General features: G+C 45.9%; 1 protein-coding gene across 1 annotated transcript in view; it reads left to right on the top strand.

Moving 5' to 3' along the window:
• Positions 1-26,537, top strand: part of LOC308513853 (maestro heat-like repeat-containing protein family member 1) — a gene marked incomplete at its 5' end in the record, with an annotated part of 52,562 nt that overhangs the window by 8,537 nt on the left and 17,488 nt on the right. The window contains 19 exons of the mRNA XM_081083953.1: positions 529-636; positions 4,093-4,209; positions 7,264-7,386; positions 7,697-7,849; positions 8,567-8,692; positions 9,064-9,143; positions 9,734-9,869; positions 11,354-11,443; positions 14,811-14,915; positions 15,887-16,022; positions 16,481-16,578; positions 17,141-17,290; positions 18,357-18,511; positions 18,766-18,898; positions 19,540-19,724; positions 20,539-20,676; positions 20,885-21,002; positions 21,651-21,791; positions 22,120-22,293. Coding sequence (XP_080940079.1) covers positions 529-636; positions 4,093-4,209; positions 7,264-7,386; positions 7,697-7,849; positions 8,567-8,692; positions 9,064-9,143; positions 9,734-9,869; positions 11,354-11,443; positions 14,811-14,915; positions 15,887-16,022; positions 16,481-16,578; positions 17,141-17,290; positions 18,357-18,511; positions 18,766-18,898; positions 19,540-19,724; positions 20,539-20,676; positions 20,885-21,002; positions 21,651-21,791; positions 22,120-22,293 — 2,466 coding nt within the window. The remainder of the gene's footprint in view (positions 1-528; positions 637-4,092; positions 4,210-7,263; positions 7,387-7,696; positions 7,850-8,566; positions 8,693-9,063; positions 9,144-9,733; positions 9,870-11,353; positions 11,444-14,810; positions 14,916-15,886; positions 16,023-16,480; positions 16,579-17,140; positions 17,291-18,356; positions 18,512-18,765; positions 18,899-19,539; positions 19,725-20,538; positions 20,677-20,884; positions 21,003-21,650; positions 21,792-22,119; positions 22,294-26,537) is intronic.

Here is a 26,537-nt window from a genome sequence, read left to right as displayed (position 1 = left end):
TCAGGGTCTTCATAGGTTAAATGGAAGTAACTCCTGCCTTCTAGAATTAAAAATGATGATATCGGAGAAAACGTTGTAAATTGGAAAGGGCTTCACACATGTAATTGGCATTACCATCATTGTCACTGTATTATCATTCTTCAGTCCTAACTCCCACCATGTGTTTCACTTCTTTATCCATATTTACAAGCCATAACCCCTGTCTCTTGCTTCTTCTTCTTTTTTTAACAAAAAATATATTTTATTGATTTTTTACAGAGAGGAAGGGATAGAGATAGAGAGTTAGAAACATCGATGAGAGAGAAACATCTATCAGCTGCCTCCTGCACACCCGCACTGGGGATGTGCCTGCAACCAACGTACATGCCCTTGTCTGGAATCGAACCTGGGACCCTTCAGTCCGCAGGCTGACGCTCCATTCACTGAGCCAACGGGCTACGGCTCTTGCTCCTTCCTGACCCCACTTTTGTGGGGCAGAACAGCCTACCACTGACCTTTGTGGTCCTCTTCTCCCTTCTTCTTCCTCAGTTTTTGAGTCACTCTTTAGTGGCTATTGATGATGACCGCTGGCAGGAGCAACTCATCAGAGCCATCTTGGAGAGGATGTGTTATTTCGGCGATGATGGTGATGAGAAGGTTTGTCTGAGTTTGTGGTGGTTGCAATCGGGGGGGGCGGAGGGGTGCGTTGAAGGTGGAGGATGGTGCTGAAGAAACCTGGTGCTCACACAGGTGGCTGAGGAAATGTGAATGAGTACAGGCCTTGGGGAAAGAACAAACCAGTGTTCCTGCATCCTGGGAATCAAGGGGTGGAGAGGACCACAAACTGGTCGTCACACTGGCATGACAAAAATATCAAAGTGTCTTACTTTTGCTTAGCCTTTTAGGCTTTATCAAGAAGTTTGCCATCGATTGTCTTCATTGAAATCTCCTAATATTCTTAATAGAATGGAGCTTGTACTTGGTGCAGTGGAAAGATTGTTGATTTTAGAGTCCTATTTAAGCAGTCAATTCAAGTAATATTTGAGGGCATCCCATACACTGTGCTTCATGTTGGGAATACAGAGTTGAGGAAGAAATATGGGCTCCTTTCCTCACAGAGTGCAAGGTTGGTGGTGGTGATGGCCTGGGGTCCTGCCCTGGCTTTTCAATGTGCTCCCAATTTAGTCTTAATAAAGTGTCAACAATAAAGATTTTTAAAATATTAGCCTAAATAACCTATAGCTGTGGTCATCCCTACCTTGAAGTTGAAGAAACACAAGCCAGGAGGATTTAAAATCTTAAGAAAATTATTGGTAAAACTGACACCTGAATCCAAGTTTTTTTCTTCCTTCCTTCCTTCCTTCCTTCCTTCCTTCCTTCCTTCCTTCCTTCCTTCCTTCTTTCCTTCCTTCCTTCCTTCCTTCTTTCCTTCCTTCCTTCCTTCCTTCTTTCCTTTCTTCCTTCCTTCCTTCCTTCCTTCCTTCCTTCCTTCCTTCCTTCCTTCCTCTCCTGAGGATATTTTCCCATTGATTTTTTAGGGAGAGTGGAAGAGAGACAGAAACACAGAAATATCTAAGTGAGAGAAACACGTCAGTTGGTTGCCTCCTGCATATGCCCTGACTAGTGACCAGGCCAGGGAGGAGCCTGCAACCGAGATACATGCCCTTAACTGGAATCAAACCCAGAACCCTTCGGTCCGCAGGCCAACACTCTATCCCCTGAGCCAAACTGGCTAGGGCCTGAATCCAGGTTTCTTGATTTCGATTCCTATTTTCCTGTCACCAAGAAATACTTTATTTTAGCTCTGGAGGTTTCCAGGAAAGAGGCCTTATTTCCAAGACGGTTTGCTCTCTCATTATTAACAGTACTTATGAAGCACCTAGTGTATGCACATCTTTGTGGTTGGTAGATTAGGGGTACAAAATGAAGCAAGCGAGAATTCTGATCTTTTTAATTCAGTTATTTAAAAGGTGCACTAGCCCTAGCCGGTTTGGCTCAGTGAATAGAGCGTTGGCCTGTAGACCGAAGGGTTCCCAGGTTCGATTCCAGTCAAGGCCACATACCTTGGTGGCAGACTCCACCCTTTCTTGGGCCCTGGTCAGCGCGTGTGCAGGAGGCAACAATTAAGGTGTCTCTCTCACATGGATATTTCTCTCTGTCTTTCCCTCTCTCTTCCACTGTCTCTAAAAAAAATCAATGGAAAAATATCCTTGGGTGAGGATTAAAAACAAAGTGCACTAAATGCCTAGAGCAGAGCAGACACTGAGCTGGGCCCAAGGTATTCATGTGAAACCAGCCTCTGCCTTCAGGAAAGCATCATCTGCTTGAGTGAATAGACAAGAAAGTGGGCAATTATTCTAAGCCTGTAGCTATCAGGGTGGAAATATGCACTGTGTGCTTGGGAGCAGGGAGGAGGCCTGAGGGGCCTGGGCAGAGCAGCTTTGTCAGAGGCGATGCACTGTTTAGGTTTGCTCAAGACTGTTTTGATGTTAGTGCTGTAAGTTCAGTGTCCGGGGAAGCCCTCAGTGCTGGGCAAAATGGGAAGATGAGTCTCCTGCGGAGGAGGGGATAAGTCTGGGAAGATGAGTAGTCTTTGCCAGTGAAGCAGAAAAGTAGGTGCCATAGGCCAGGTTTAATTGATGCAGAGCCTAAGGTGAGGATTCTTATCAAGTGACTTGGCGAGGAAATGCTCTCAGGAGACCTTGTGATAGAGTGAAGGACACAGGATAGGGGAGAGGAGAAGCCAAGCCAGGATGTGGCCTGATCCCATGGGGGCCCTGGATGGAAACTGCCCAGTCTATCCTGCCTGGAGACAAGTGAGGGGGCTTTTGTACCCTCTGCCCCCCAGGTTGTTTGTCATTGGCTCCAGGTTTCCAAGGTTGGTCCTGTGCAGGGAGGGGAGAGAGAACAATGCAGCGCCTGAGCATCTGGGGTAAGGAGGCCCCAGTCACCTCAGGACAGTTCTCCCCCAAGGCTGCAGGGAGTAGCTGTTCAGAAAAGTTCCTGCAGCCAGTTGAAGGGAAGGAACCCTGAGGTCTGGGCAAGGCACCATGAGCATCTGCTAGAGGGGAAAGGATACCCATAAGAGGGGGAGCTAAGGCATTCATTGAACAGCAGGAATGTCCTGTTTGCCTACTGCCTCAGGCACTGATAGCAATGGGACAGAGTAATGAACTGGGTAGACACTGCTCTTGAGCTCCAGTCTCACCTGAGATGTGGGGTTGGTGCAAGTTGGGAAGTAACGAAACAAATCCACAGACAAGATGAGTGATCATGATGAAGTCCTGAAAGGAGGAAACAGGGTGATGAGCTGGAGAGGGACTTCGGAGGTCAGAGCAGGCTCCCTGAGGTGATATCTGAAAGATGAGAATGAGACATTTTTAAAAATATATATTTTATTGATTTTTTACAGAGAGGAAGGGAGAGGGATAGAGCGTTAGAAACATCGATGAGAGAGAAACATCAATCAGGTGCCTCCTGCACACTCCCTGCTGGGGATGTGCCTGCAACCAAGGTACATGCCCTTGACCGGTATCGAACCTGGGACCCTTGAGTCCACAGGCTGAGGCTCTATCCACTGAGCCAAACCGGTTTGGGGAAGAGAATGAGACATTTTGAAGAGCCTGGGGAAGAGGGTTCTACACAGAGAAAATGGGGAGTGCAGAGACCCTGAAGAAGGGAGTGGTGAGTCCACACAGTCTGGTATTACAAGGTGGGCAGGATGGTGTGCAGTAAGCAAGGATAAAGGCCACTGACATTCAGAGGAGGGGGAAAGAATTACATAAAAGTACTTCTTCAATTATACAATTTTGGTTTTAAAATTATGCAAGTTTAAGGAACTTTTTAATTTCCTAGCTGTAAGTGGGAGGTATGGGGGTCAGAGCAAGTTCCCAAAGGATGATGCCTAAGAGGCTGAGACATTTGAAAGGCAGCTTTCTCTTCCCTGTAACTTGAACCCCTGCTCTATAGGATCACTGCCTTATCCAGATGCCTCTAGAGAGCAAGGGCCAGGGTGGAGGATGGGGCTGTGGGCAAAGGTGGTGGCTAGTATAGGAAATGCTGCCCTCCCCTCATTTCAAGCTCTGGGTGACCCTGCTCTCCTTCCTTTCCTAGGCTTTTCTCTATAAATTCTTTGGCTTTGCCCTGTGGACCTCAAGAAGTGAGAAACTGGTGAAGATGATGCTCTCCGCCATCCTTCAAACTTCCCATGAAAACGTGCAGGAGAGGGAGGTGAGGCAGAGTGCATTGGCAAAGCATTTTCACGTTGAGTCAGGATGGCAAGGTGGCTAAAACTTGGGCCTGGCAAACCAGAGCACCTGGGTGAGAGTTCCAGCTCTGCCACCTACTAGCTATGTGCCCTTGAGCAAGTTACCGAACCTCTCTGTGCCTCAGTTTCCTCCTCTTTAAGACAAGGCTATGGTACCTTCCTGATAGGATATTTCTTTAAAAGATTTATTGAATTTTAAATAATTTTATATTTAGAGGAAAGTTGCGAAAAAATCCCAAAGAATTCCTATTTATTCTTCTCCCAGATTCCCAAAATATAAATGTTTTTCCATGTTTGCTTTATCATTCTCTTTCTCATACATTACATAATTTATTTCCTAGCATTATTACTGTATTTTTTGAATCTGAAATGAAAGCTGCAGTCATGAAGCTCATTTACCCCTAAATACTTTACTGTCTACTAGCTAAAACTAAAGATATTCTCTTACATAAGCACAGTACAGTGATCAAAATCAGGAAATTAACATTGCTACACCACTGATATCTAAATTATAGACCCAGTTTGAAAATCATCAATTGTCCCATCAATGTGTTTTAGAGCAAAAGAAAATTTTTTTTTTTTTATTCCAGGGTCTAATTCAGAATCAAGCCGTGCATTCAGTTGTCATTTCTCTTTATTCTTCTTTAATCTGGAACAAATTCCTCATCTTTATCTTTCATGGCCTGGACATTTTAAAAATGCACAGACCACTTATTTTGTACAATGTCTCTCGGTTTTGGTTTCTGTCATATTTCATCGTGATTAGATTCAGAGTGTGCATTGTTGGTGGAATACCACAGAAGTGATGTGTGTTATAGGATGGTTTTTGAGGATTAAAATGTAAAACCACTAAGAGCAATGCTGGTACATAAGCACTCTCTACTTGCTGATTACTGGTAGTGCTGGTGTTCATGCCCTAGGACCTCCCTCTCCAGGGCCCTTCTCCTGCCAGATTCTCAGAGCATCCATCAGCTCCACGATCAGCAACAGGTATTTACTAAGCCTGAGTTGCAAACAGTATCAATGAGGAGAAAGACATATACAGGAAGGAAACGGCTAACTATACTCAATGGCCTTCTAAAGGCTACATGAGCAGTCATTGTGGCATTGAGGCTGGCTGGGACTTGGGTTGGTTGGGGCGAGTTTAGGAGAAGGAGGGAGGCAGGTATTCCCGGTTGACATAACATTCTGAGTCAAGATTCAGGATCAAGACTTTGGGGACCACATCTAGAGAACAGTCAATGGTCTAGTCGGAATGGAGTGCAGAGTTCTTTGATAAGGAAGTAAAAGTGACCTCTTGCTAGCACTTGGGGACAGATTGAATACAGAAGATAAAGTTGCCGAGACCGGTTTGGCTCAGTGGATAGAGCGTCGGCTTGCGGACTGAAAGGTCCCAGTTTCGATTCCGGTCGGGGGCATGTACCTGGGTTGCGGGCACATCCCCAGTGGGAGATGTGCAGGAGGCAGCTGATCGATGTTTCTCTCTCATCGATGTTTCTAACTCTCTATCTCTCTCCCTTCCTCTCTGTAAAAAATCAATAAAATATATTAAAAAAAAAAAAAGATAAAGTTAAGAGGGGAAAGGGCCTCTGGGATGATTCTTGGGTTTCTGGTCCAGTGGGAGGAGAATGGTATCCTTCCCTAAGGCCAGGAACCCAGGACAAAGGGGGAGGAAGTACATGTACTTAGTTTTTGACTGGGAGGGGTTGGAGTGTCAGGTGGTCATGTACAGAAGCATGTAGACCAGGAACTCAAACCTGGGCTTCGTGTCTAGATTTGGGAAACATATTTTCCCTGACTGTTAAATGGGGACAACAATATTTACCACAATGTATTTGTGAGGATTAATCAAGTAACATGTATAAGGCTGGTAAACATTAAGCACTGATGTTCTGATGATGTCAGTTATGATGATGATGTCATATGATGATGATGACCAGAAGGAGTGGTAGCCATGGCTAAGGGAGGACATAAGAAGAGGGACAGAATAGAACCCCCTTCTGATGCTCCACTAGTCCCTCTTTTCTAAAGAGGTAAAATTTTCCCTTTATCTACCTGATATCCAATGGTCTACAAGTCCCACTAAAATTTCCTCCCTCTCCAGGATCTGTGTCCTGGAGCCTGTCACTGTCCTGAGGCTCCCTCCATCTGTCTGCTCTTGCTGCAAAGTCGAATGGTGGCCCTTCCAGCACAAATGAGCCCATTTGCTAACAGCTGGCACCTGAATGTCTGCTTGAGCATTTTGTTAGCTCTGTGCCCAGTCATCCTTGTTCAATAAGCTCTAGGGAGAGACTCAGCTGACACTGAAGTCAAAAGGACCTGCTATGAGGCTGAGGGGTTAAGTTAAAGACTGTTCCTGGCAGGAACCACAGAATCCCCAAGTCTTCATGCTTTTGACTCTCTCTAGGTTGTGATTCCCAAACCTACTGGCACTGACAACATTACCACTGAGTTGTTTTGCCATGATCTCCCACACAACACATTCAGAAACTCACTCTTTTCTCTCTTTCTTCAACGTAGACAATCCTCTGTTTCACCTGCCCGTTTTGGTCAGAGTTACTGATGTTTCCTGTTCTCCTAATCTAGAAATATTGGCATTCTCTGCAAGTCTTCCTGTCTTCCATCTCCTCTCTGACTAGCTATCCAATCCTGTCAGCAAGGTGCCTGGGATTTGTTCTTCCTTCTGTTCCCTCCTCAGAGTAACCATTCTCTGAATTCCTAGTGCCTATAAAAGCATTCTGAAATGTACAGGGTTAGGTTTGACAATACCAAGAGTTTGTAAATCTGTGACTATGATTTTTCTTAATAATTTACTTCTTCAATTACTTCTCGCAAAGATATTTGGTTTTCCACCTGGATGTTCAGTACTTCAAACGTGGAGAACCAAGTCTCCTTTCCATTTCTTTCCTCTCCTTCCCCTTCCCCTTCCTCTATGTATATCCTGCTTGTGGGGGAACATAGCATGTGTCTGGCTCACCCCGAACTGTGGCATGGGGTTGAGGCTCTCTTTGTTACAGGGCATTGCTGTGGCATTCAGCATCGTGTCCAAGAAACATCTGAAGACAGTCCTGGAGCAACTGAAAGTGTATAGTGCTGTCCTCACTGACAAGGAGTCATCGTCCATCCTCACACTGGCAAAGGTGATGTCATTCCCAGGGTGCTCTACCAGCCTCCCATACAAATCCTTCCAAGGCATCCCCATCACTCCAGCCTCCCATTTCTCTGAGGCCTTGTGACTCATCTATAAATGCTTCTCTTTCCCTGGAAACAACTGTGGGAACATTTCATCCTTGATCCTTTTCTCTTGCTCTGCATTTCAGGCCCTGGTATCACCAGCTACATGCCCACCCTGTCCCCCAAGCTGCTCGCCATCCCACAGTCCCATCTTCTTTCCCAAATCGTCTGAGCAACCTTTTCCTCTCTGAACCTGTTTCCCCCTCCCCCCTACAGGAACATCAGCGAAAGGAATGGGTGCTTGTCTGTAACACCATCTACTTAAGCTATAGCAAGATTATTTTAGAGAGCAAGGGAGATATTTTCATGCATTTCGATGCCGTGCTGGCTTTGATCCTGCAACACTACCACAACTGCATTTTGGAAAAGGTATTTCCTGCTTACTCTACTTCTCCAGCTTTGCATTTCTGCCATGTCCTCTCTTACCGCCCAAGAAAAGATGCTTGGCCTTAAATGGGAGTCAGGGGCTAGTACAGTGACTTCTCCCACATTTTAATCCTTTCACTTAATCCTGCTACTTGGAGACTCTAATTGGCCCAAGGAGGAGACCACAGTAACTTTAGGTCTGTTTCACAGTGTGTCCTTCCTACTGACAGAGCTTCGTAACCTGCCATTGAGCTCTTCACTGCCCTCTCTGATGAAGGGATGAGTAAAACCTAAATTCCCTAGTGTTTGTAGGAAGAAGCATTCAGGAGAGGCAGCGGAGTGGCCATACTGCTCTCCTGCCTTTGCTATGTGTCCAAAGCATGGGTCCCAGGGTTGGAGAAGAATCCCTTTCCATTCCCAAGTCAGTTATCTTTTGGTAAAACTTGTTCAAGGGAAAGACAATACCTTGAGAGACCAGGAAGCTTGATGTGTCCTAGTTACAGAGTAACATGAGGGTGGCTTCAGAAGGGGGTTGGTGAGAGGACTGGCTCTGTCCACCACAGGGATGCACTGGTCTACCCTCAGAGGGAAGGTGCAGAGCATCAGCCTAAGGAAGGCTAAAGAAGGCTTAGGTCCTCACCCCGCAGACTGTGTAGGTAGTGTGCCCTGGCACAGATCCATTGCCACCTTGGAGAACCCTGAGCATACTGGTTCATTCAGGATAAGGCCCTGAAGCTGGATTACCTGAATGCCCTCATCATACTGACAAAAGCCCTGGGCAGGCAGCAGCACGTGGCCTTTCAATTCAAGTTCCCCCACAAGCTGGCAATTGTTTCCATCATGCTGGTAAGTGTCTTGCAGGAGGATGGAGGCCGGAATGCAGAGAGGAGGGAGGATGGGTCCACAGGGAAACCATTGGTGGCACTCCTAGGCTGGAGCTGAAGGTAAAAGCCCAGATTTTCTAGTTTCCTTTTCCCGCCTTAGTGTTCCCTTTGCCATCCTCAAGGCTGGGGTGAGTACTGTAGGGAAGGTGTGGTGGGGAGTAGGAGAGAGGTGCTGTCCTCAGAGCCTTTGCAAGTCACTAAACATTCTAAATTCCACCTTGTTATGAACACAGCCTGGAGTGGGAGGAGGCAGAGGCAAACAGGAAAAATATGTTCACCATCCTTTTGGTGTGTGTGTGTGTGTGTGTGTGTGTGTGTGTGTGTGTGTGTTAGGACCTAATCAAGGAGGAGCCATTGAACTCCATTTCCAGCTCTATTAGACAGAAGGCAATGAACATCATCAATAACTTCAGGTAACAACACACCATCCACTCTGTCTTCCTTGACCCAGTTCTATTGCAGCTCTTTATTCCCTAGTTGATCCCCCCTCTTAGTTTCTGCTTCTGCTTCTAGCATAAGGGAATAGTAGAAATTTACTGGCCAATATCTGCCACTTCTTTTGGCCAAGAGTTTTTGAATTGGATTTTCAAAGGACCTAGTAGAGATGGCCTTCTATCTCTATAGGCACTTGCTGTTAATTCTGCCTTAGGCATCCTTTTGCTTTCAGCCCTGTCCCTGATAGGCACCTCCATCTCCATCAGTGATGTCCCGTTCTCTCAAAAGCTCTGGGGAACTAACAAGTAATAATATATCATCCCAAATTAGCAGTACCCTTTCCTGTAATAGTCATTCCTCCTCTCTTTCCCTAGTTCCTTTCTTTCCATCTTCCTGGCTCTTTTCACCCTTTCTTACTGTTACTCCCTTTCTTCTTTTAATACCCTTTCTTCTGATATCTTCCTCTTTCTTGCTCCGACTTATTCCTCTGTCTGCATCACTCTGTCTATACCCTTTTCAGTTGTTATTCCTGAGCACACTGGTTACACTTCTTCTCCCTGGATCGTAGGATGCTCAGGCCCCTCTTAGAGATAGAAGAAAGAGTAGAGCTCCTGGGAACATGCTTCAAGAGTGTGTTCTGCCTGCCATCCAGAGAAGTGTTACGAAAGGAGGCATCTAGTCCCAAGAAGGGCCAGGCCAATGTGGTAAGTAACTCTTTGATGTTTGTCTCTCTGGTCTCATTTTTTATTTTTTTTAAGAGGTTAGGAACTATAGGTTTGGCAGTTTTATGTAATAGTCTTCTGCCTTCTTTAATAAAAACACAAAATCATTGGAAGGAAGCCCTCCTGTGAAGAAGAGGTTGTAGGTCATGTAGTCTGAACACTACTCCTGAGATCTAACTTCCTCCTTCTACCCGCTGATTACCACTGCCACCACTTTAACACTCTGGCCCAAAGGCAGACACTTGATCCTTCCCTTTATAACTGCTGTGTGATTGAAACGAGACTAGAAGGTTCAAATATGATTTTACTAACGGTTGACAGGTAAGTAAAGCCAGGAAATCCCAGGAGCAAGCAATCAGAGTCTATTTCTTATAGTGCCTGCAGTGTTTCCTTAAGGAAGGAAAGAGAGATTCAGTTTTTAATTTATATTCACATATTTAATTCCTAGGAATTCTTTCATGTGTTCTGATTACACCTTTATCTTGCCTGGTCGTTCTTGTTTTATTGATGCCATAGTCTCTTGAAATGTTTTTGAAGCTATTAAAAAGAATTTAAAAATACAGGTTTCTATTATTTACCAAATTAGCTTGATTTTCTTTACGGTCAGTTGGTTTGTTCATCTTGGGCCTCCTTTTATCCGATTTCTGGTAATCCTTATTTTTTAGTTCACAGTTATGTCATGAAGGAAAGACTGGTACATATAGAAAAGGCGGAGGTGGGTTTTCTCTGGCCTCCCTCAGTGTGAATCTGCTTTGGATGAGGAAGTTATTTTGACAGGATTTCCCTGTGTTTGGAGCAAGCTGGGAGTTCCAGCTGCCCTGTACAAATAGCTTTACACCTAGGTAGGTTTCTTCCGAGTATTTTATTCCAGGGAGAGCTGCCTTTCTTTTTCTCCCCCCTGATTTTCAGTTTTTGTGGCTGGGATCTATCACAATGTTGCTCTGGTTCTCCCAGCAGGCCCTACGTTTAGAAGTCCTCCTTGGCAGATCACCTACTCTCTTTATAAGGCTTTGGGCAAGGCCACTTGGTTCATTCAAGGATAAGAGGGAGAAACCCACTGTCCTAGATTTTGTGAATCAGTTACTCTGCAGACAGCCAGGCCAGTCCTCCTCCCACCTGGAGCCAGTCAGCCTGTCAGTCCTGGCTGCTTACTGAAGCTGTATCCCTGGGACCAGAGTCCCAGCTGAGCTCAAGTTAGGGAGTGGGGATGGAGGAGGGGGGTAGCTATGTTGCAGGGGAACTCCCAGTCCACCAGGACAAACTACACACCAGGCAGACATTTGTGCTCTGGTGAAACAACAGAAGGATTAATTCAAGTGAATGATGGGCCAGTAGTGCTTGAATGTAGGGAAGTTTTTGGAGCAGGCTTTCTCAAGGAAGGCTGGGATAGCCAGAATGCTGAGCAGTTTAGAAGGAGGGTTGGGGCTGATAGGTCGGTAATTTTTTGAGTTTCTTTTCCCCCTCAGGATCTGTTGGAGGGAACCATGCAATCCCTCCTAGGACTAATGGAGACACTTATTGTTGAGATGCCCACCCGGATCCAGAACTGCTTGCAGGTTCGTGGGAGGAAGCCCCTGAACGTCAGTTTATTCATTTCCTAGAACTGCCATAAATAACACACGAAGTGACGTCAAACAACAGAAATACATTCTCTCAAGTTGTAAAGGACAGAAGTCCCAAATCAAAGTATTGGCTGGTTTGGTTCCTACTGGAGGCTCCGAAGGAGAATCTGTTCAGTGCATCTCTCCTAGCTTCTGGGAACTCCTGGCAACCCATGGTATCTCTTGGCTTGTAGACATATCATTCCAATCTGAGCCTCCATTTATTTTCACAGGGCATTTGTGTGTGTTTGTGTGTGTGTGTGTGTGTTTCTCTTCTTTTTTTTAAAAAAAATGTTTTTATTGATTTCAGAGATGGAGGGAGATGGAGAGAGAGAGAGAAACATCAATGACAAGAGAGAATCATCGATGGGATGCCTCCTGCACAACCCCACTGTGGATTGAGCTCACAACCCGGACATGTGTCCTTGACTGGAATCCAACCCAGGACCCTTCGGTCTGCAGGCCACCCTCTATCCACTGAGCCAAACCAGCTAGGGCTCTTAATAAGGACAGCAGTCATTGGGTTAGGACCCACAAATCCAGTATGAGCTCACCTTAATTTGAATCATCTGCAAAGACCCTATTTTCAAACAAGGTCACATTCTGAGTTTCTGACTGGACATGAATTTTGGGGGGACACTATCGACCTGGTGTAGTTGGGAACAGACCAGGAGAACTGTCTAGGAACTGCTTATTTTCCCAGTCAGAAAAACTAAGAAGTAGAACTGCTGATGAAATTTGGGTGCAAAGCTTTTAGGGAAATGATAATAAGGGCTAAGATCAAATAACTAATATTGGTCTTGCCTTTAGAGGAGAAAGCTTCCTCCTTCTTCCCCTTCAGCCATAGCTGTGGCCAGCTTCTCTCTCAGCTGCCCACTGCTCCCACATAGCAGTTAACAGTTCAAAACACAGGCTGGGGACTGCCATACACTATGGTTCCAGATGGTGGCTCTGCTGTTTGCTGTATGGTCTTGGGAAGTTGTTTAATGTCTGTTTGCCTCAGTTTTCTCTTGGAAACTGGAATGACATAGAGCACCTAGTTAATACAGTCATTTGGTAATGAGTGAGGTGTTTACAAAGTGCTTGGCTCAAAGACGTGAGGTGCAGGTACAACTGATTTGCCCATTTTAAAATTGTCTTTTTATTGACTTGATGTACTCTATGCTACTGTCATTGGGATACTTGGCTTTCTCCTGAAATTGCTATTCCCCAGTTACCACAGGGAGTTCAAGACTTCTTTGCAGTTCCTGTTGTTATTAAAATATAGGTCACTGAGGACTATATTCAGAGTATTGCGTTTAAAAGTTACTTGAAATATTTTTTTCTGTATGATTATATTGTCAATTGATATAATTTTGACTTGTTTGTCTTAAATTTTAGGGCTTTTCTTTTACTTAACTGAAGGGCTTGATGATATAAAGATTTACATAGTTAAAAACTTGCTAGTAAAACCATGTAAAGCTTTACTCAGAGGATTTTTGCTCCCAAGCTGATCCTCTTAACCTTATTCGCACTCACCCTCTATAGATAACCGTTTTCATTAACTTCTGGTTTGTCCTGCCTGTTTTTCTTATTGTGAAAATAAGCAAATCTCTGTTTATGGTGTATTCTTATTTCCCTTTCTGTTTTACACAGTCGTTAGCACATTCTGTTCAGTGCTCTTGGCCTTGCTTTTTTCATTTATCCTCATCAGTTCACAGATATATTCCTTTTTTTTTTTTTTAATATATTTTATTGATTTTTTACAGAGAGGAAGGGAGAGAGATAGAGAGTTAGAAACATCGATGAGAGAGAAACATCGATCAGCTGCCTCCTGCACATCTCCTACTGGGGATATGCCCGCAACCCAGGTACATGCCCTTGACCGGAATCGAACCTGGGACCTTTCAGTCCGCAGGCCGACGTTCTATCCACTCAGCCAAACCGGTTTCGGCGATATATTCCTTTTTTTATGGTTTTATATATTGTGTGCATGTAATATAGTTTATTAAATCAGTCCTCTATGGATGGATGTTGGACTGCTTGTAATTATTTTGCTACTGGTTTTCTTCTTAACTTTTAAATTTGAAAGGATTGTAGATTCACTGGGAGTTGCACAAATATTACATAAAGCGTCTATTAAAACCATGGAATTTCCTTGCCAGTATTGCTCAGTGGTTGAGCATTGGGCCATGCAGCAAGAGGTCACTGGTTCAATTAACGGCCAGGGCGCATGCCTGGGTGGCAGGCTTGATCCCCATTGAGGGGGTTTGAGGGTGTGTGCAGGAGGCAGACAATAAATGTTTCCCTCTGATCAATGTTTCTCTCTCTCTCTTTCTCCCTCTCCTTTACTCTCTCTCTAAAATCAATACAAACATATTTAAAAACACACAAAAAACAGCGAATTGGTGTTGACACGCCATTTTAAGACATAGACTTTATTCAATTTTCAGCAATTTTTAAAAATTGATTTCAGAGGGGAAGGGTGAAGGATAGAGGGAGAGAAACATCAATGATGGGAGAGAATCATTGATTGGCTGCCTCCTGCACACACCCTAATGGGGATGGATCCTGCAACCCGGCCATGTGTCCTTGACCAGAATCAAATCCAGGACCCACCGCAGACCGATGCTCTATCCACTGAGCCAAACTGACTAGGGCAGGACGTGTTTCTTCTGGTCAGTGTAGCATCAGTGTTCTTTTGAGTTGGTTGTGGATTTTTCACCTGCTACTCTTCTTCTTTTTCAATTATATATCATGGTCTGTGTGGTTGCATCATTGTCAGATTGATGACTGTAGATTGACAAGTAGCAGTGGTATTTAGTACCCATAATTAACCAAAGGTGAGACACTTTTCCATTGTGTTTCATGTGAAACCATTTATAGTGATATTTTTCAAATAGATTTACACACACTTTACTCTGGAATCTGTGAATACAGTGACTGTTATTTTTTATCACCAAGTTCTTTTTCTACTGAAGAATGGGAGGCGGAGGGTAGGAGAACTCAGAGGTATGTTGAATCACTGAAGTGAATAGAGTGGATATATTTTGAGAGCCACTGTTGAACCTGAAGGAAGGGGGTTGGAATTGAGGAGATTTCTATCACCTAGACGAAGGGAAAATATGGGGCTGGAGGATTTAATACCGCGTCTACTTGATAGGAAAGAGGAGAGAATGAAACCTCTGGTGCCAGACCCACATATAATCTGCCTCTTGGCAAAAGAGGTCCTGCTGTCAGAACTCTTGTCCTAAAACTTTGTAAAAGCCAGGTTCAAGAATATCTTTCTCTTCTCTGGGACACAGATGAATGGGCATCTCCTTTCATTATCTTCTTCCTCCAGCTTATGGATCCTTGGCTCAATTCCCAGAAGGATAACGAGCGGGAACGGGCCATGTGGTGTGCTGCACGTATTTTGGAGTTTACAGCAAAAATGGAGGACTTCAATGTGAGTGGGAGGCGGCCGTGGAGTCTGAATTATCATACCCTGTCTGGTTGCCCTTATCCCTACCTTCATCATATATATTACCCAGCCTCAGTCACTCATTCTCATCCTCATTCTCCCTGGCCCATACTATTTTCTCTTGTGGATCCCATCCTGTTCTCTCCTTTATCCCTTCTGTCATCTTCTACTTGGTGTTTTTCTCCATCCATCAGTTTTATTTCATCCCACTTGGTTCAGTCTGATGTTATTTGTCTGAACAAGCAATGACTAAACACTCGCCTTGTGCCAGGCGCTGTGGTAGGTGCTATAGCGAATACACAGATGACCAAGATAGTTTCTGACTTCATGAACCTTACAGTCCACTGGGGAGAGAGGCATGCATAGAACAAACTTAAAGAGAAGGTGATAATGAATAGATAAAGTGAATATAGTGGGACTAAAAGATCAAAACAAACAATTACAAGTTGAGGGGGCAGGGAATGCGTCATAGAGAAGAAGGCATTGAACTAGACTTGACAGATGAGTGGGGTGTCAAGGGGCAAAGATGGGGGATAGAGTAAGGTAATTATAAAACGATGACCTCTGATGTCCTTTATGGCCACAACTCATCTATCGAATTCCATTCCCATTAACCTCACATAGTCTCACCTTTCATGTCTCTGGTATATGCATTTCCTCCTCTGAGTTCTTCCTGTGATTGCTCAGCCTAAGGCAGGGGTGGGCAAACTTTTTGACTCGAGGACCACAATGGGTTCTAAACTGGACCGGAGGGCCGGAACAAAAGCATGGATGGAGTGTTTGTGTGATCTAATATAAATTCAAAGTAAACATCATTACACAAAGGGTACGGACTTTTTTTTTTTCAGTTTTATTCTTTTCAAACGGGCTGGATCCTGCCTGCGGGCCATAGTTTGCCCATGGCTGGCCTAAGGGAATGGCTGGGATAACTTGTGACTTCCAGCTTCCTTCCCCAGATGGCAATTGAATTCACCCGGCTGGGGCGCCTGGTAAAGCTGCTGGCCATGCGCTGCCAGGACCCAGTGGACAGCATCTGCTTCCTGTCTTCCAAGGCTGTGTATCACCTCTACTGTATCCTCTTGAAGAAAAAGCGTATGAGGAGCCTGCTCTTACCCCTCCCCCTCCAACCACACACTTAGGCCTGGCCATCCCCACACACTCATCCCAAGACAGTGAGGGCCAAGAAGCTGCCTGAGTACCTCATTTCCATTGAGGAACCTACCCCCAAACATCTACAGATAATCTCTTGGGAAAAAATACCTACATAGGAAATACTTCTTTTGAATTAGTTTCTTCTTTTTTGGCTCAACCCCATCCTTTTATCTAATTCTATCTCTGCTCGGAGGCAGGCAAGATAGTTTGTTTGTCTTTTACCTCAGCTCCCACCATTTCTTATCTTAATGCCCATTCCTCTACTCCCAGCCCCAAAGGACATACATAGCCCCAAGCTGACTGAGTTCAGTAGGAGCTTTGGGCTAGAAGGTGGGAAAGGGGGAGTTTCACATGCCTTCTGAGTGTCTGAGAGGTGGGGTCGGGTGTCTCTGTTTCAGAGATGAAGAAGAAAATAGAAGGCTTGTGGATAGAAGAGGACATGAATGAAGTCTATAGTGCCAACTTGTTCTATAACAACACCTTTAAAATTGCCGAGGTGAGGGAGCAGGACCAGAGACAAAGTGAGGGAAGCCTGGGCGTCTCATTTACAGGCTGTAATAGACTCCTGGGGTGGGACTCCTACCCTGTCTCTCTTCCCATTCTGTTACTGGATGTGAACTTTTCCTTTGGGGGAAATTTTCCTATCACATGCTACTATTTGTCCCCCCTTGAGCATCAATGGTCCTGATCCTTGTCTTCCCCTGTCCCCCCAGAAGCATTTGCTTCATGCTAATGCTGCTTTGTGAGCAATGTGTAGACTCAGAGATGTCACTGAGGATCTTAGCCCCAGCCCTCCTCTCCTGGGGTTCTGCTCTGCACCCCCTGACCTCTGAGCCCCACATTGCACTTGAGACCAGTGTTTCCTCCCTTCCATCCCCAGGACTCTGTCCCCAGGAAAGGGTCTTCTAGGAGTTAGGCAGACAGCACAAGCCTAGGACAGAAGCACAGAAGCTCCCAAGAGAAGCCCTCCCTCACCAGGAGGAATGGCACAGGCTGTCTCGGGCAGGGGGAGCCCTGCATCCAGACTCATCGCACCATGTGATCCCACCCTGTTGCAGGCCTTTGCAGAGTACTTCACCCAGAGGCAGCTCACCAACCTGGTGCTGACATCCATGGAGGAGCTGACGGGCAGCAGGGCTAACGTGTCTCTGGCTGCAGCCCAGTTGATGAGCGCTGTCATGAAAAAGCGGGGCTCAGATTTGATAAAGGTAGTATGGTGCTGGGTGGGAGCTCTGGCCTGAATGTCAGGAGCACTGGCTCATGTCCTGGCTCTGTTACCAAGCAGCCAAAGGGCTGTAGCCAAGTCCCTCTCCTCTACTGGCTTTAATTCATTCACTTCTAAAATGTAGGCTTGCACTACATTTCCTCTGTGGTCCCACTGAGCTCCGACATTTGTAATCCTGAGCTTGTAACTGCAGTGCCTCCTATCTGGGCGGCCGATTCCTCAGTAATGACAGCCATGTGCAGGGGTGTAGGCATTGTTGGGGGACTCACCCCAACCTGCTGGGGTGTCTGGAGCTTAGACTTCTGTGAAGGGGTAAGGCTGTGGATTGGAAACAAGGAAGTTCACAGAATGACTGACCTATGCATAAATGTTCTTTTAAGCTAGCATAAATATGGGAAGGCCTAGCATTTAGAAATCTGTTCCTCACATCACTAAGAAAAAAACAACTTTAAAATCGGGTCACATAGTACTGAGTGGCCATCATCCCCTGTCATGGGCTGTCCACCCCCTTCTCTCTATGAATCCCCAGACACCGGTTGCCTTCACTCATTTATGTGACTGCCGTGGCCTAGGTACCAGAAATGGGCGGGCACCATGACAGTCCTTGAGATATTACAATGAAAAGGACTTCCCAGAGGTCCATAGTTTAGAGCTCTGAGCACCAGATGAGAACCCTGTGGTCTTTCCACATCCAGTGCCACTGTCCCTGCAGTTTCAGGACTGGAAGTTGACCTTAGCTGGGGGGAAAGGCCTGAGTGCCTCCAGGGCTTTGGCTTTCTTTCTGGAGGGTCTTCTGTCTCCTGAGCAACCTCAGACCACCTCTCTGGACATTGGGGCTCTGGACAGGCATTTGCTCTAGTGGGCCTTGGCCCGAGCTCCCTTTTTGGGCCCTGCTGCTCTGGCCTTTGGCACCCCGCAACTCTTCCTTGAGAAGAGAGTCAGGGACAGGATTGCAACTATGCCTCTTGAGTTTGAGGACTCAGTAGAGAGGGAGGAGGAAGGAAGGAAGTAAAGAAGGACTGACGGGGTGTTCTGGCTCTCCCCTGCAGGTGGAGGAAATTGTGGCGGGCATCCTGGAAAGGCTCAAATTGCAGCTGGATCCCAACACAAAGGAGGAGACCCTTCGGGCCCTGTGCTTGCTGGCAGGCAACAGCACCCACAGCGTTGTGCCCCTGCTGCTCAACAGGCCCCTCCCTTGGGATAGGTACCTCTCCCACACCCAGGAGCACACTCCATCCCAGTAAACCCTCCCCTGCTCCAAGCCAAGCCCATGTTAAAAATCACTGCACAACGATGCATTCTTCTTGATGCCAATCAAACTTCATATTCTTTGGCCAAGTCCTCTTGGGCCTCACTCCCTCTAGAACCGGAGAACTGGCCTTTCATAGGCTCAAGACCAGATTGGTACTAGAATATGATTACCAGGGCCCATGACATAGCTGTCCCTGGCTCCTGCAGAACCATTCTGGCCGTGTGGAAGGTGTTCGGCACCGAGCGAGAGACCACAATCAACGTCCTGCAGCTGCTGATAGGCATCCTGGAAAACCACTCCACAGAGGGCACGACGGAGCAAGCCCTGCAGCCCGTGGAGGTCAGCATGGGGAGGGCGGGCGGGGGGCGGAGGACTTATGTCTGGGACTTGCGTGCAGAGGCGAAGATTAAAGGGCACCTGTCAGGTGCGAGCAGTTGTTAGGGAGCAGTGAAGAGGAGACTGTTAACACTGGACTCATGAATACTGCACATACGTTTAGTACTTTAACTTTGTACATCCAAGAACTGCATGATGTAGAAAGTGCAGGAATCAATCCCATTTCATAGACAAGGAAACTGATGTTCAGTGTTAATCAGCTTTTCTATCTCCTGAGTTTGTGTCTGGCGCCCATATTTCTGGGGCCTGGCCAGGGGCATGCGGTGCTGGGGCAGAGGATGAAGTTTGGTTGTCTGAAATTGGGTGGCCCAATTTATTTTCTGCTGAAAAATTAGAGTTGGTTCCCTTTTTGTTTTTAATGTTTGTCAATAAAGAGAGAGCAGATTACATGTGTGTGGCCCCTCATTTCCCCAGGATTGAGCTGTGGGCATTCAGTCTTTGAGTGCTTCTTAGAAACCTCAGTCAGAGTGCACTGTGACCTATGGGCAGTGACAGGGAGGGGCAGTGTGTGGGATTGTGGGACCATTTCTGTCTTTACCAGACCTAGTCAATTCTGCTTCCTCCTTTCCACGTGTCCTCCCCAGGCGGCGTGTGCCTTGTGTGAGATGCTATCCGGGACTCTGTGCCGGGAGGCCATCCTGGAACTCTACCCCCGGCTATTGCTGGCTGTGCTATGTCATCTCTTCTGGGTGATTGAACAAAATACCCCCCAGAAGGTGGTGGTCTACAGGAAGGATGGGGGCTTAGGCAAGGCCTTTGACTCCAGTAGGTAAGCTTAACCCTGGTGTGATGGAGAAATGAGACTAGTCAACTCCAGAGGGCCCTGGACAACTGGATGCCAATCCCCTAGGGAAGCTGAAGAAGAGACTGACAGCAGCACAGAGCTGGAATGTCGGTGTGGGTGCCCCAACATCACGTGCTGGAATGTTCCCACGTGTTTTGAAGTTTCTCGTTATCCTTTTCCTTGCATGCACTCCTCTGCTTCACCCAGCGGTTCAGGTCTCTGTTCATGACTCGGCCCATGAAAGATTCAATTCTCTCCATGCAGCTGTGGCCATTCGAATCTGGATCACCTCTGGCTTAGCTTTGTCACTAACTGCGCCATCTCATGGAAGTTACTACTGCAGTTTAGGGTGTTGAACTCCTAAGTAAGCGGTTGTCAGACCTTTTTAAAAAACCTCAGGGTATTCTATTCAAGTGAAATCTTACAGTAAAAAAATAAAACCAGTAACCAGAGACATTCTGGTTAGGTGGGTGTGGAGGTGAAGAGGTATCCTAACCCTGCTACACTCTGGAGAGCTGAATTTGAAAGCTGTGGCACTAGCACATCTCTATAGTCTCTTTTACAAGACTCTGTGGTTGGATGAGCACCAAGGTTGAAGGGGTGAGCAGACACAATTGGAGATGGGTTTCAGAGAGCCATGGGTTTTCATCAGCTGGAAAGCAGGATCCAGCTATGCACCAGATCCAGATTAGAGAACTGTCTCCTGGCTTGCCAGGACAAGGATGCAAACTAGGGCATAACACCTTGTCCATCCTTCTGTTCCTTTCTTTTCACAAACCTCGTGACGACGGGCCTTCAGTTGTGCCCTGGAGGTGGTGAAGCTTGTGTTGTTCGCAGCCGCATATGATGGAGTGGTGGTCTATGCAGATGAGCATAAGTGCTGGGATCATCTGTCCTCCTCTAAATTTTACTACATAGGCATCATGGACCTGACAAGGTGGGACCATTTCCCCAGCATGCCCTATACCACTCTAGCCCCCAATCCCAATTTTCAAATACAGCAGACTTTAACCCTCCCTTGCTCATCTCCCAGACCTCAGCCTTCACATTTTCCCTGTTCTGTGCATACTGTTCCCTTGCCACCTCCCCTCCACCACTGCCCACTCCCCACCCAGCAACTCTTGGCTTCCTCTGCCCCACCCCAGTGGCATTGTGAAGAACTGTGAAGTAGTCATGCTGCACCGAATTATGAAGCTTGCCAAGACCTTCCTTGACAGCGGAGATAATCATCGGAAGATCTTGGCCAGGGCCGTCTATGCACAGGTGAAAGCCTGGAGGGAGGACCACAGCCCTAGCCATTCATTTCCTGTAGCTGAGGAACATTTAACAGAAATGTTAAATAACTTGCCCCAGAAAGTGGAAAGAATAGAATTGAGTGGGATTGCTTCCCTGCCACTTCAGAGCCTGGTTTAAAAAAGACAGGTGAAGCCCTAACCAGTTTGTCTCAATGGATAGAGCGTTGGCCTGTGGACTAAAGGGTTCCCTGTTCGATTCCAATCAAGGGCATGTACCTTGGTTGCGGGCACATCCCCAGTAGGGCATGTGAAGGAGGCAGCTGATCAATGTTTCTCTCTCATCGATATTTCTAACTCTCCATCCCTCACCCTTCCTCTCTGTAAAAAATCAATAAAATATATTTTTTAAAAAATAAAAAAGGCAGGGAAAGCCTGGGGAGGGGATCAGCGGCATTAGTCCTCCCAGAATGATTTTAGGATCCCAGGATCTGGCCCAAAATGCTAACGTTATCAGCGCTATCCACCATTGCCGTAGACTCTACCCCATGTGCATAGATCTACTGCTCTCAACTGGTCACAGTTCTTACCTGAGTATGGGGCCTGAGGGGAGCTAGGGAAGCACCAGGTACCCATGACCTTTTCTCCATCCATGGTTATAGTCACCTTGTTTCCACAGCTCCTCTGGCATCAATCAGTGGCTCAGACTCTGGGACAAGACTTTGTGGGCAATCTAATCAAGTGGACCAAGGAGCCCAACCTCATCATGAAAGAAATTGGACTCCGTGGAATCAGTAACCTGGCACTGCATGAAAGTCAAGTAAAAGTGGGGGGGCCCAATGGGAATCAAATGTTAGTCTCTGGACCACTTAATTTATTTCCCTTGGGGTCTCTTAATTACTCAGAGCTTAGTAAATTTCCCAACCCCTCATCCTAGGGCAGTACAACATCCAGTTTATAGACTTACATAGCCTGGCCATCTGGCCTCCCAAACACCCTGAGCACCAGCCTTCCACTTCCTCTGCACATCCAGCCCCTAGATTCCCTACGTCTGTTTCTTTTAGGCACCACTTGTTTTCTCAAAACCCTATCCCTAAAGTGTTGCATGATGCCCAGGTGGAAAGTGATCTCTGCCTTCTTTCAAACAGTCAGAGTCTGTGAAGAACGTGTTTCCATCCTTGCGAGACTTCCTGAAGAGTGAGGCACGAGTGACAGTTCAGGCAGTGAAGGCCCTACGGAACATCGTTGTACATGGGTATGGAGAAGAGGTCAAGGTGATGTTCTGCAGCATCTCCAAGCATCTGCGTCCACTCATCAATGATGTATGGGCCTAAGTCCCTAGGATTAGTTGGGAACAGTATGGGCTGGGGCTGAAGGTGAACCCTGGAAGCTGAATTTAGGGCCCTGGGGCAGAGCTATGGGACTGGTGGAAGGCTAAAATCACTGAGGGGCAGAAAAAAGGAGACTTGGCTACTTGAAGCAGTGCATTAGACAGGTGCAAAATTCATTCCCTATTCCATACAGATGTAGCACTCATCCACTTACTCTCTTACCACAACTTTCCTGAAGGAGCCACTGAAGGGGAAAATGTGACATACTGATGTAAAATTGGTTCTGACTCCAACGATCTTCTCCTGCAAACTTAAAGAGTGGGGGAAGAACTCATAACTTCTACCCTCCTTCCCAACAGCACAGGGACCCTAGAATGCTAGGAGCCTTGTTACAATACCCAAAGGATCAGAAATCTGAACTTCCCAGGCCAGTAACAGCCCACTCCATGTCTCAGCCTCTTTACAGATCAGAGCCATTTTGAGTTGAAGGGACTTCACATTTGAGTGTATGCTTACTTAACAGTATTCCTGTTCTGGGATCTATCAATTTTTAATATTTGAACCTTGGATTTCAATTATTTTTGTATCGGCCTCATAATCTCGAAGAGCCTGGACACTCACTCCATGATTCATCCATTTTTCAGTTACTTTTAAAACCCAACATGTATATTTGACTTGACAAAGCCTAAAAATAATCTTTACCCTTCATCCAAACAATATAAGAACCTTCGAAGCTTGATTACACCGCCCCCGTTTTATTAATTAATATTGTCTAGTAGTTTAGTTTCACATTCTTTTAAAATCCCCAAATGTGGTCTTTAACATAATCACCACCATTGCTGTTATGTTATACAGTCAATACTCATTTAGATTTTCCCATATGTTGCTTACACATTTCTTCATTTACCTTTCCTTCTTATAGCTCTCTCCTCCCTTCTAGATTCATTTTCTTCTTTTTTCTTTGTGGCTTCATCAGTGAGGGGCTGTTAATAGCAAATGTTTTCAGTCCGGGTCTGAAAATGTCTTTATTTTGTCTCACATTTGTCTTTAGTTTTTAACAGTTTAGGATGTGTTGGCATGAATTTCTTGAGATTTAGCCTGAATTTTTGGAAATCTCTATGTTTATGTCTTTTACCATACTTTAAAAGTTTGTAGCCATTATTTCTCCAAAACATTTTCGGCACATTCGTGTTCCTCTCCTTTTAGAAATCTGATGACAGAAATGTTGGACCTTTTCCTCTTGTCCCTCGGTCCCAAGATTCAGTTCATTTTCAATAATTTTTCTCTTTTTTGTTCAGATTGGAAAATTTTTATTGATCTGTCTTCAAGTTCACTGTGTCTTTCCTCTGACACCTGTGTTTTGCTAATTTGTATTTATCAGTTTAAATATTTCCCATTTTTCTTTATCTTGTCTTCTTCTTTGCTGAGGCTTTTATTTCTGAATTGATTACAAGGTTATTCAGTGTTGTTTTTGGAGTATTTTGTATCATAACTCCTTGAAGGTTTACATCAGATAATTCCAACATTTGTTTCATCTTAACTGGTATCCGTTTCATCTTAACTGTTTCATCTCAATTGGCTTTTCCCATGTGAGTCAAGATTTTCTGGGCTCTTCATATACAGAGTGATTTTTTTTTAATCTTCACCTGAGGATAATTTTTCTATTGATTTTTTTTATAAAAGAGAGTGGAAGGGGGAGAGAGGAGAAAGAGAGAGAGAGAGAGAGAAACATGGATATGAGAAAGACACGTAGATTGGTTGCCTCCTGCTCCTGCAGAGGACCGAACCTGTAATGGAGGTACATGCCCTTGACCAGGAATTGATCCTGTGACCCTTTGGTCCACAGGCTGATGCTCTAATCATTGAGAAAAACTGGCCAGAGTGATTTTTGATCGTATCTTTATAAATATTAAGTTATGTGACTCTGAGTCTCATTGAAATCCTATGGAGGATGTTTATAGTTTTGCTTTAGAAGGCAACTGGCCTATTTAACTTCAGGCTGCAAGTTCTGACTAGCCTTCTGTGTGCACAGTGTGATTTCCATGTCAGTCTGAATTGCCAGCCATTGCCCCCTTGAATGTTCACTTTCCCTAGGTCCTCCCTCTCTGTGACCTCCCTGATTTTACAGTTCCCTGGGGTTCCCCGGCCACAAAGCTGAGGCTTTAGTTAGCCTGCAATGCCAGGGACTTCTGTGACTGTGCCTATGTTTGGGCCAAGTGGCATGAAGGCAGAGAGAGGAAATAAAGAAATGGTGGGTTGCCCATCCTCTTGGGGCCTCAGCTCCTTCAAAAGGAAAGTAAGGTTTCCCTCCCTCAGAGTGTTGGCTCCTATAGGTTCCCCCAGGTTTGTGTGGGGGCTGTGGCATGAGAGAACAGTAGGAGAAAAAGAACTGAGGGGTTTCCCCTCTCTTTGAGCAGTGTGAGTTCCCTTTCTGGCTCTTTGAGGTTAACTAGAGGACTTCTCTTGGAGCATTCTGTCAGCCTATGGTGTTTCCTTCCCAGTTTCTGGTTGCCTTCTGGGCAGGTTGGGGAGACCAATCGACAGGAAAAGCCAGGCCCCTAGGTCATAGAAACCAGTGATATCCCTCTACCCCATGGGCGCTGGAGTGTCAGCAGCCTCTTTATCTTTGGCCCTGGGAATTTCCCTTTCTTGAAATTGTAATTATTTAAATATTTCTTAGTATATTTTCTTTTGCATTTTAAGATGTCTATAATGGGAAGGTTCTCAGGTTATCTTACTTATTGCTGGAGTGGGAAGTCAAGATTTATGGCCTAACTGAAAAATAGTAAATGGCCCTTATCTACACAATGGCAACCTAGAAACTGAAAGGCAAGGGCTGTGAAATTTGGGTTCTAGGTGCTCCTTTAACATTGACCTAGTCATATACATTTACTTGGTTAAGACTCTGTAGTTTTCGCTCCCAGTCAAGATGGCAGCATCGGTAAACACTGTACTCCCCTTTTCCCATGACCACAACAACTAAACTTCCCAGCAACCATCATTGATACCTGCCTGAACTCTAGCTGAACAAAAGCCCTATAGCTAAGGATATACAGAAGAAGCCACATCAAGGCTAGTAGGAGGGGCAGAGGCCTGGAATGAGCTGGTCCCACACCCACATGTACTGGTTAAAATTGGGAGAGAGATCTCAGCTGTGAAGTCTCCCAGTGTGGAGTAGGAGTCCCAGCCCCACACCAGGCTCTCCAGTTCCAGTGCTGGCAAGAGAAGTCCCTAACTTCTGACTAAGAAAAACAGTAGAGATGGTGGCTCAGTGAGGCGGGGGTTAGGGGGTTGGCAGGTGGAGGGGGTGAGGCTCCTGGAATCCCAAGCATTCCTCTTAAAGGGCTTTTGCATGGAATTACTCGCTGATGGGTTTACTTGCTCTGATCTCCAGCCCTGGGGCAGTACCTCAAAGGATGCCAGAGGTAGAACTGACTTATCTGGCTTCAAGGAAAGGCTGGAAGGGCAGCTGTCTCCCAGAGGAAGTGCTAGCAGAAGCTACTGTTCCTTTGCTAAGCCCTCCCCATGCATGTATAGGCAAGCATCAAATCTGAGTCTCCACTAACCTCGATAACACTGTTCCATACAAAAAGCTTGTCTTGGCATATGCCAATATTCCTAGAAATATCTCAAAGGTTCACAAACCCCAAAAAAGCAGCATCTGGCCCTGGCATGCCTTGCCCCACTTCCCAAGCAGCTCCAAGCCTGGCACTAGCAGCATCTGGCTTCAGTTTGCATCTTAGCCTCTCCCCGGCACCTCCCAGTCCACCACAAGCGGCAAACTTTGTAACTAATACAAGGTGGCCCCAGGCAGGTCACAAGCCACAGATAACCTTCACCTGCACCTCTCAATAGGCCCCAGAACCAACACGCCCAGTAGTCAGATGCAGACTACACCAGAGCAGCACCCAACTCCATCCATAATGACACACTCAAAGGGCAGACTCACATGGTACCAGAGTCCTGCTAAAGCAAATTCTGCTCTGTAGGTTCACTCCTGCACAATAGCTCCTCCACTGGAGTCATGACCAGTCCTCACACCCAATCTGCCTGAAGGTCAATCTCTGCCATTGATGTGGCAACAGCAATCAAGGCTCAACTACAATAAGAAGGCACACAAACATACAGAAGGGACATACCTAGAGCACCCAGCTCAGGTGAACAGGGAGACTGTGTCACTGGGCCCCATAGGACACCTACTACATAAGACGACTCTACCAGAGTGAGGGATGTAG

Source organism: Myotis nattereri (assembly GCF_964212035.1).
Source record: "Myotis nattereri genome assembly, chromosome: 2".
NCBI lineage: Eukaryota > Metazoa > Chordata > Mammalia > Chiroptera > Vespertilionidae > Myotis > Myotis nattereri.
The sequence above is the reverse complement of the archived record's forward strand: the minus strand, read 5'-3'. Positions and strand labels throughout refer to the sequence as shown.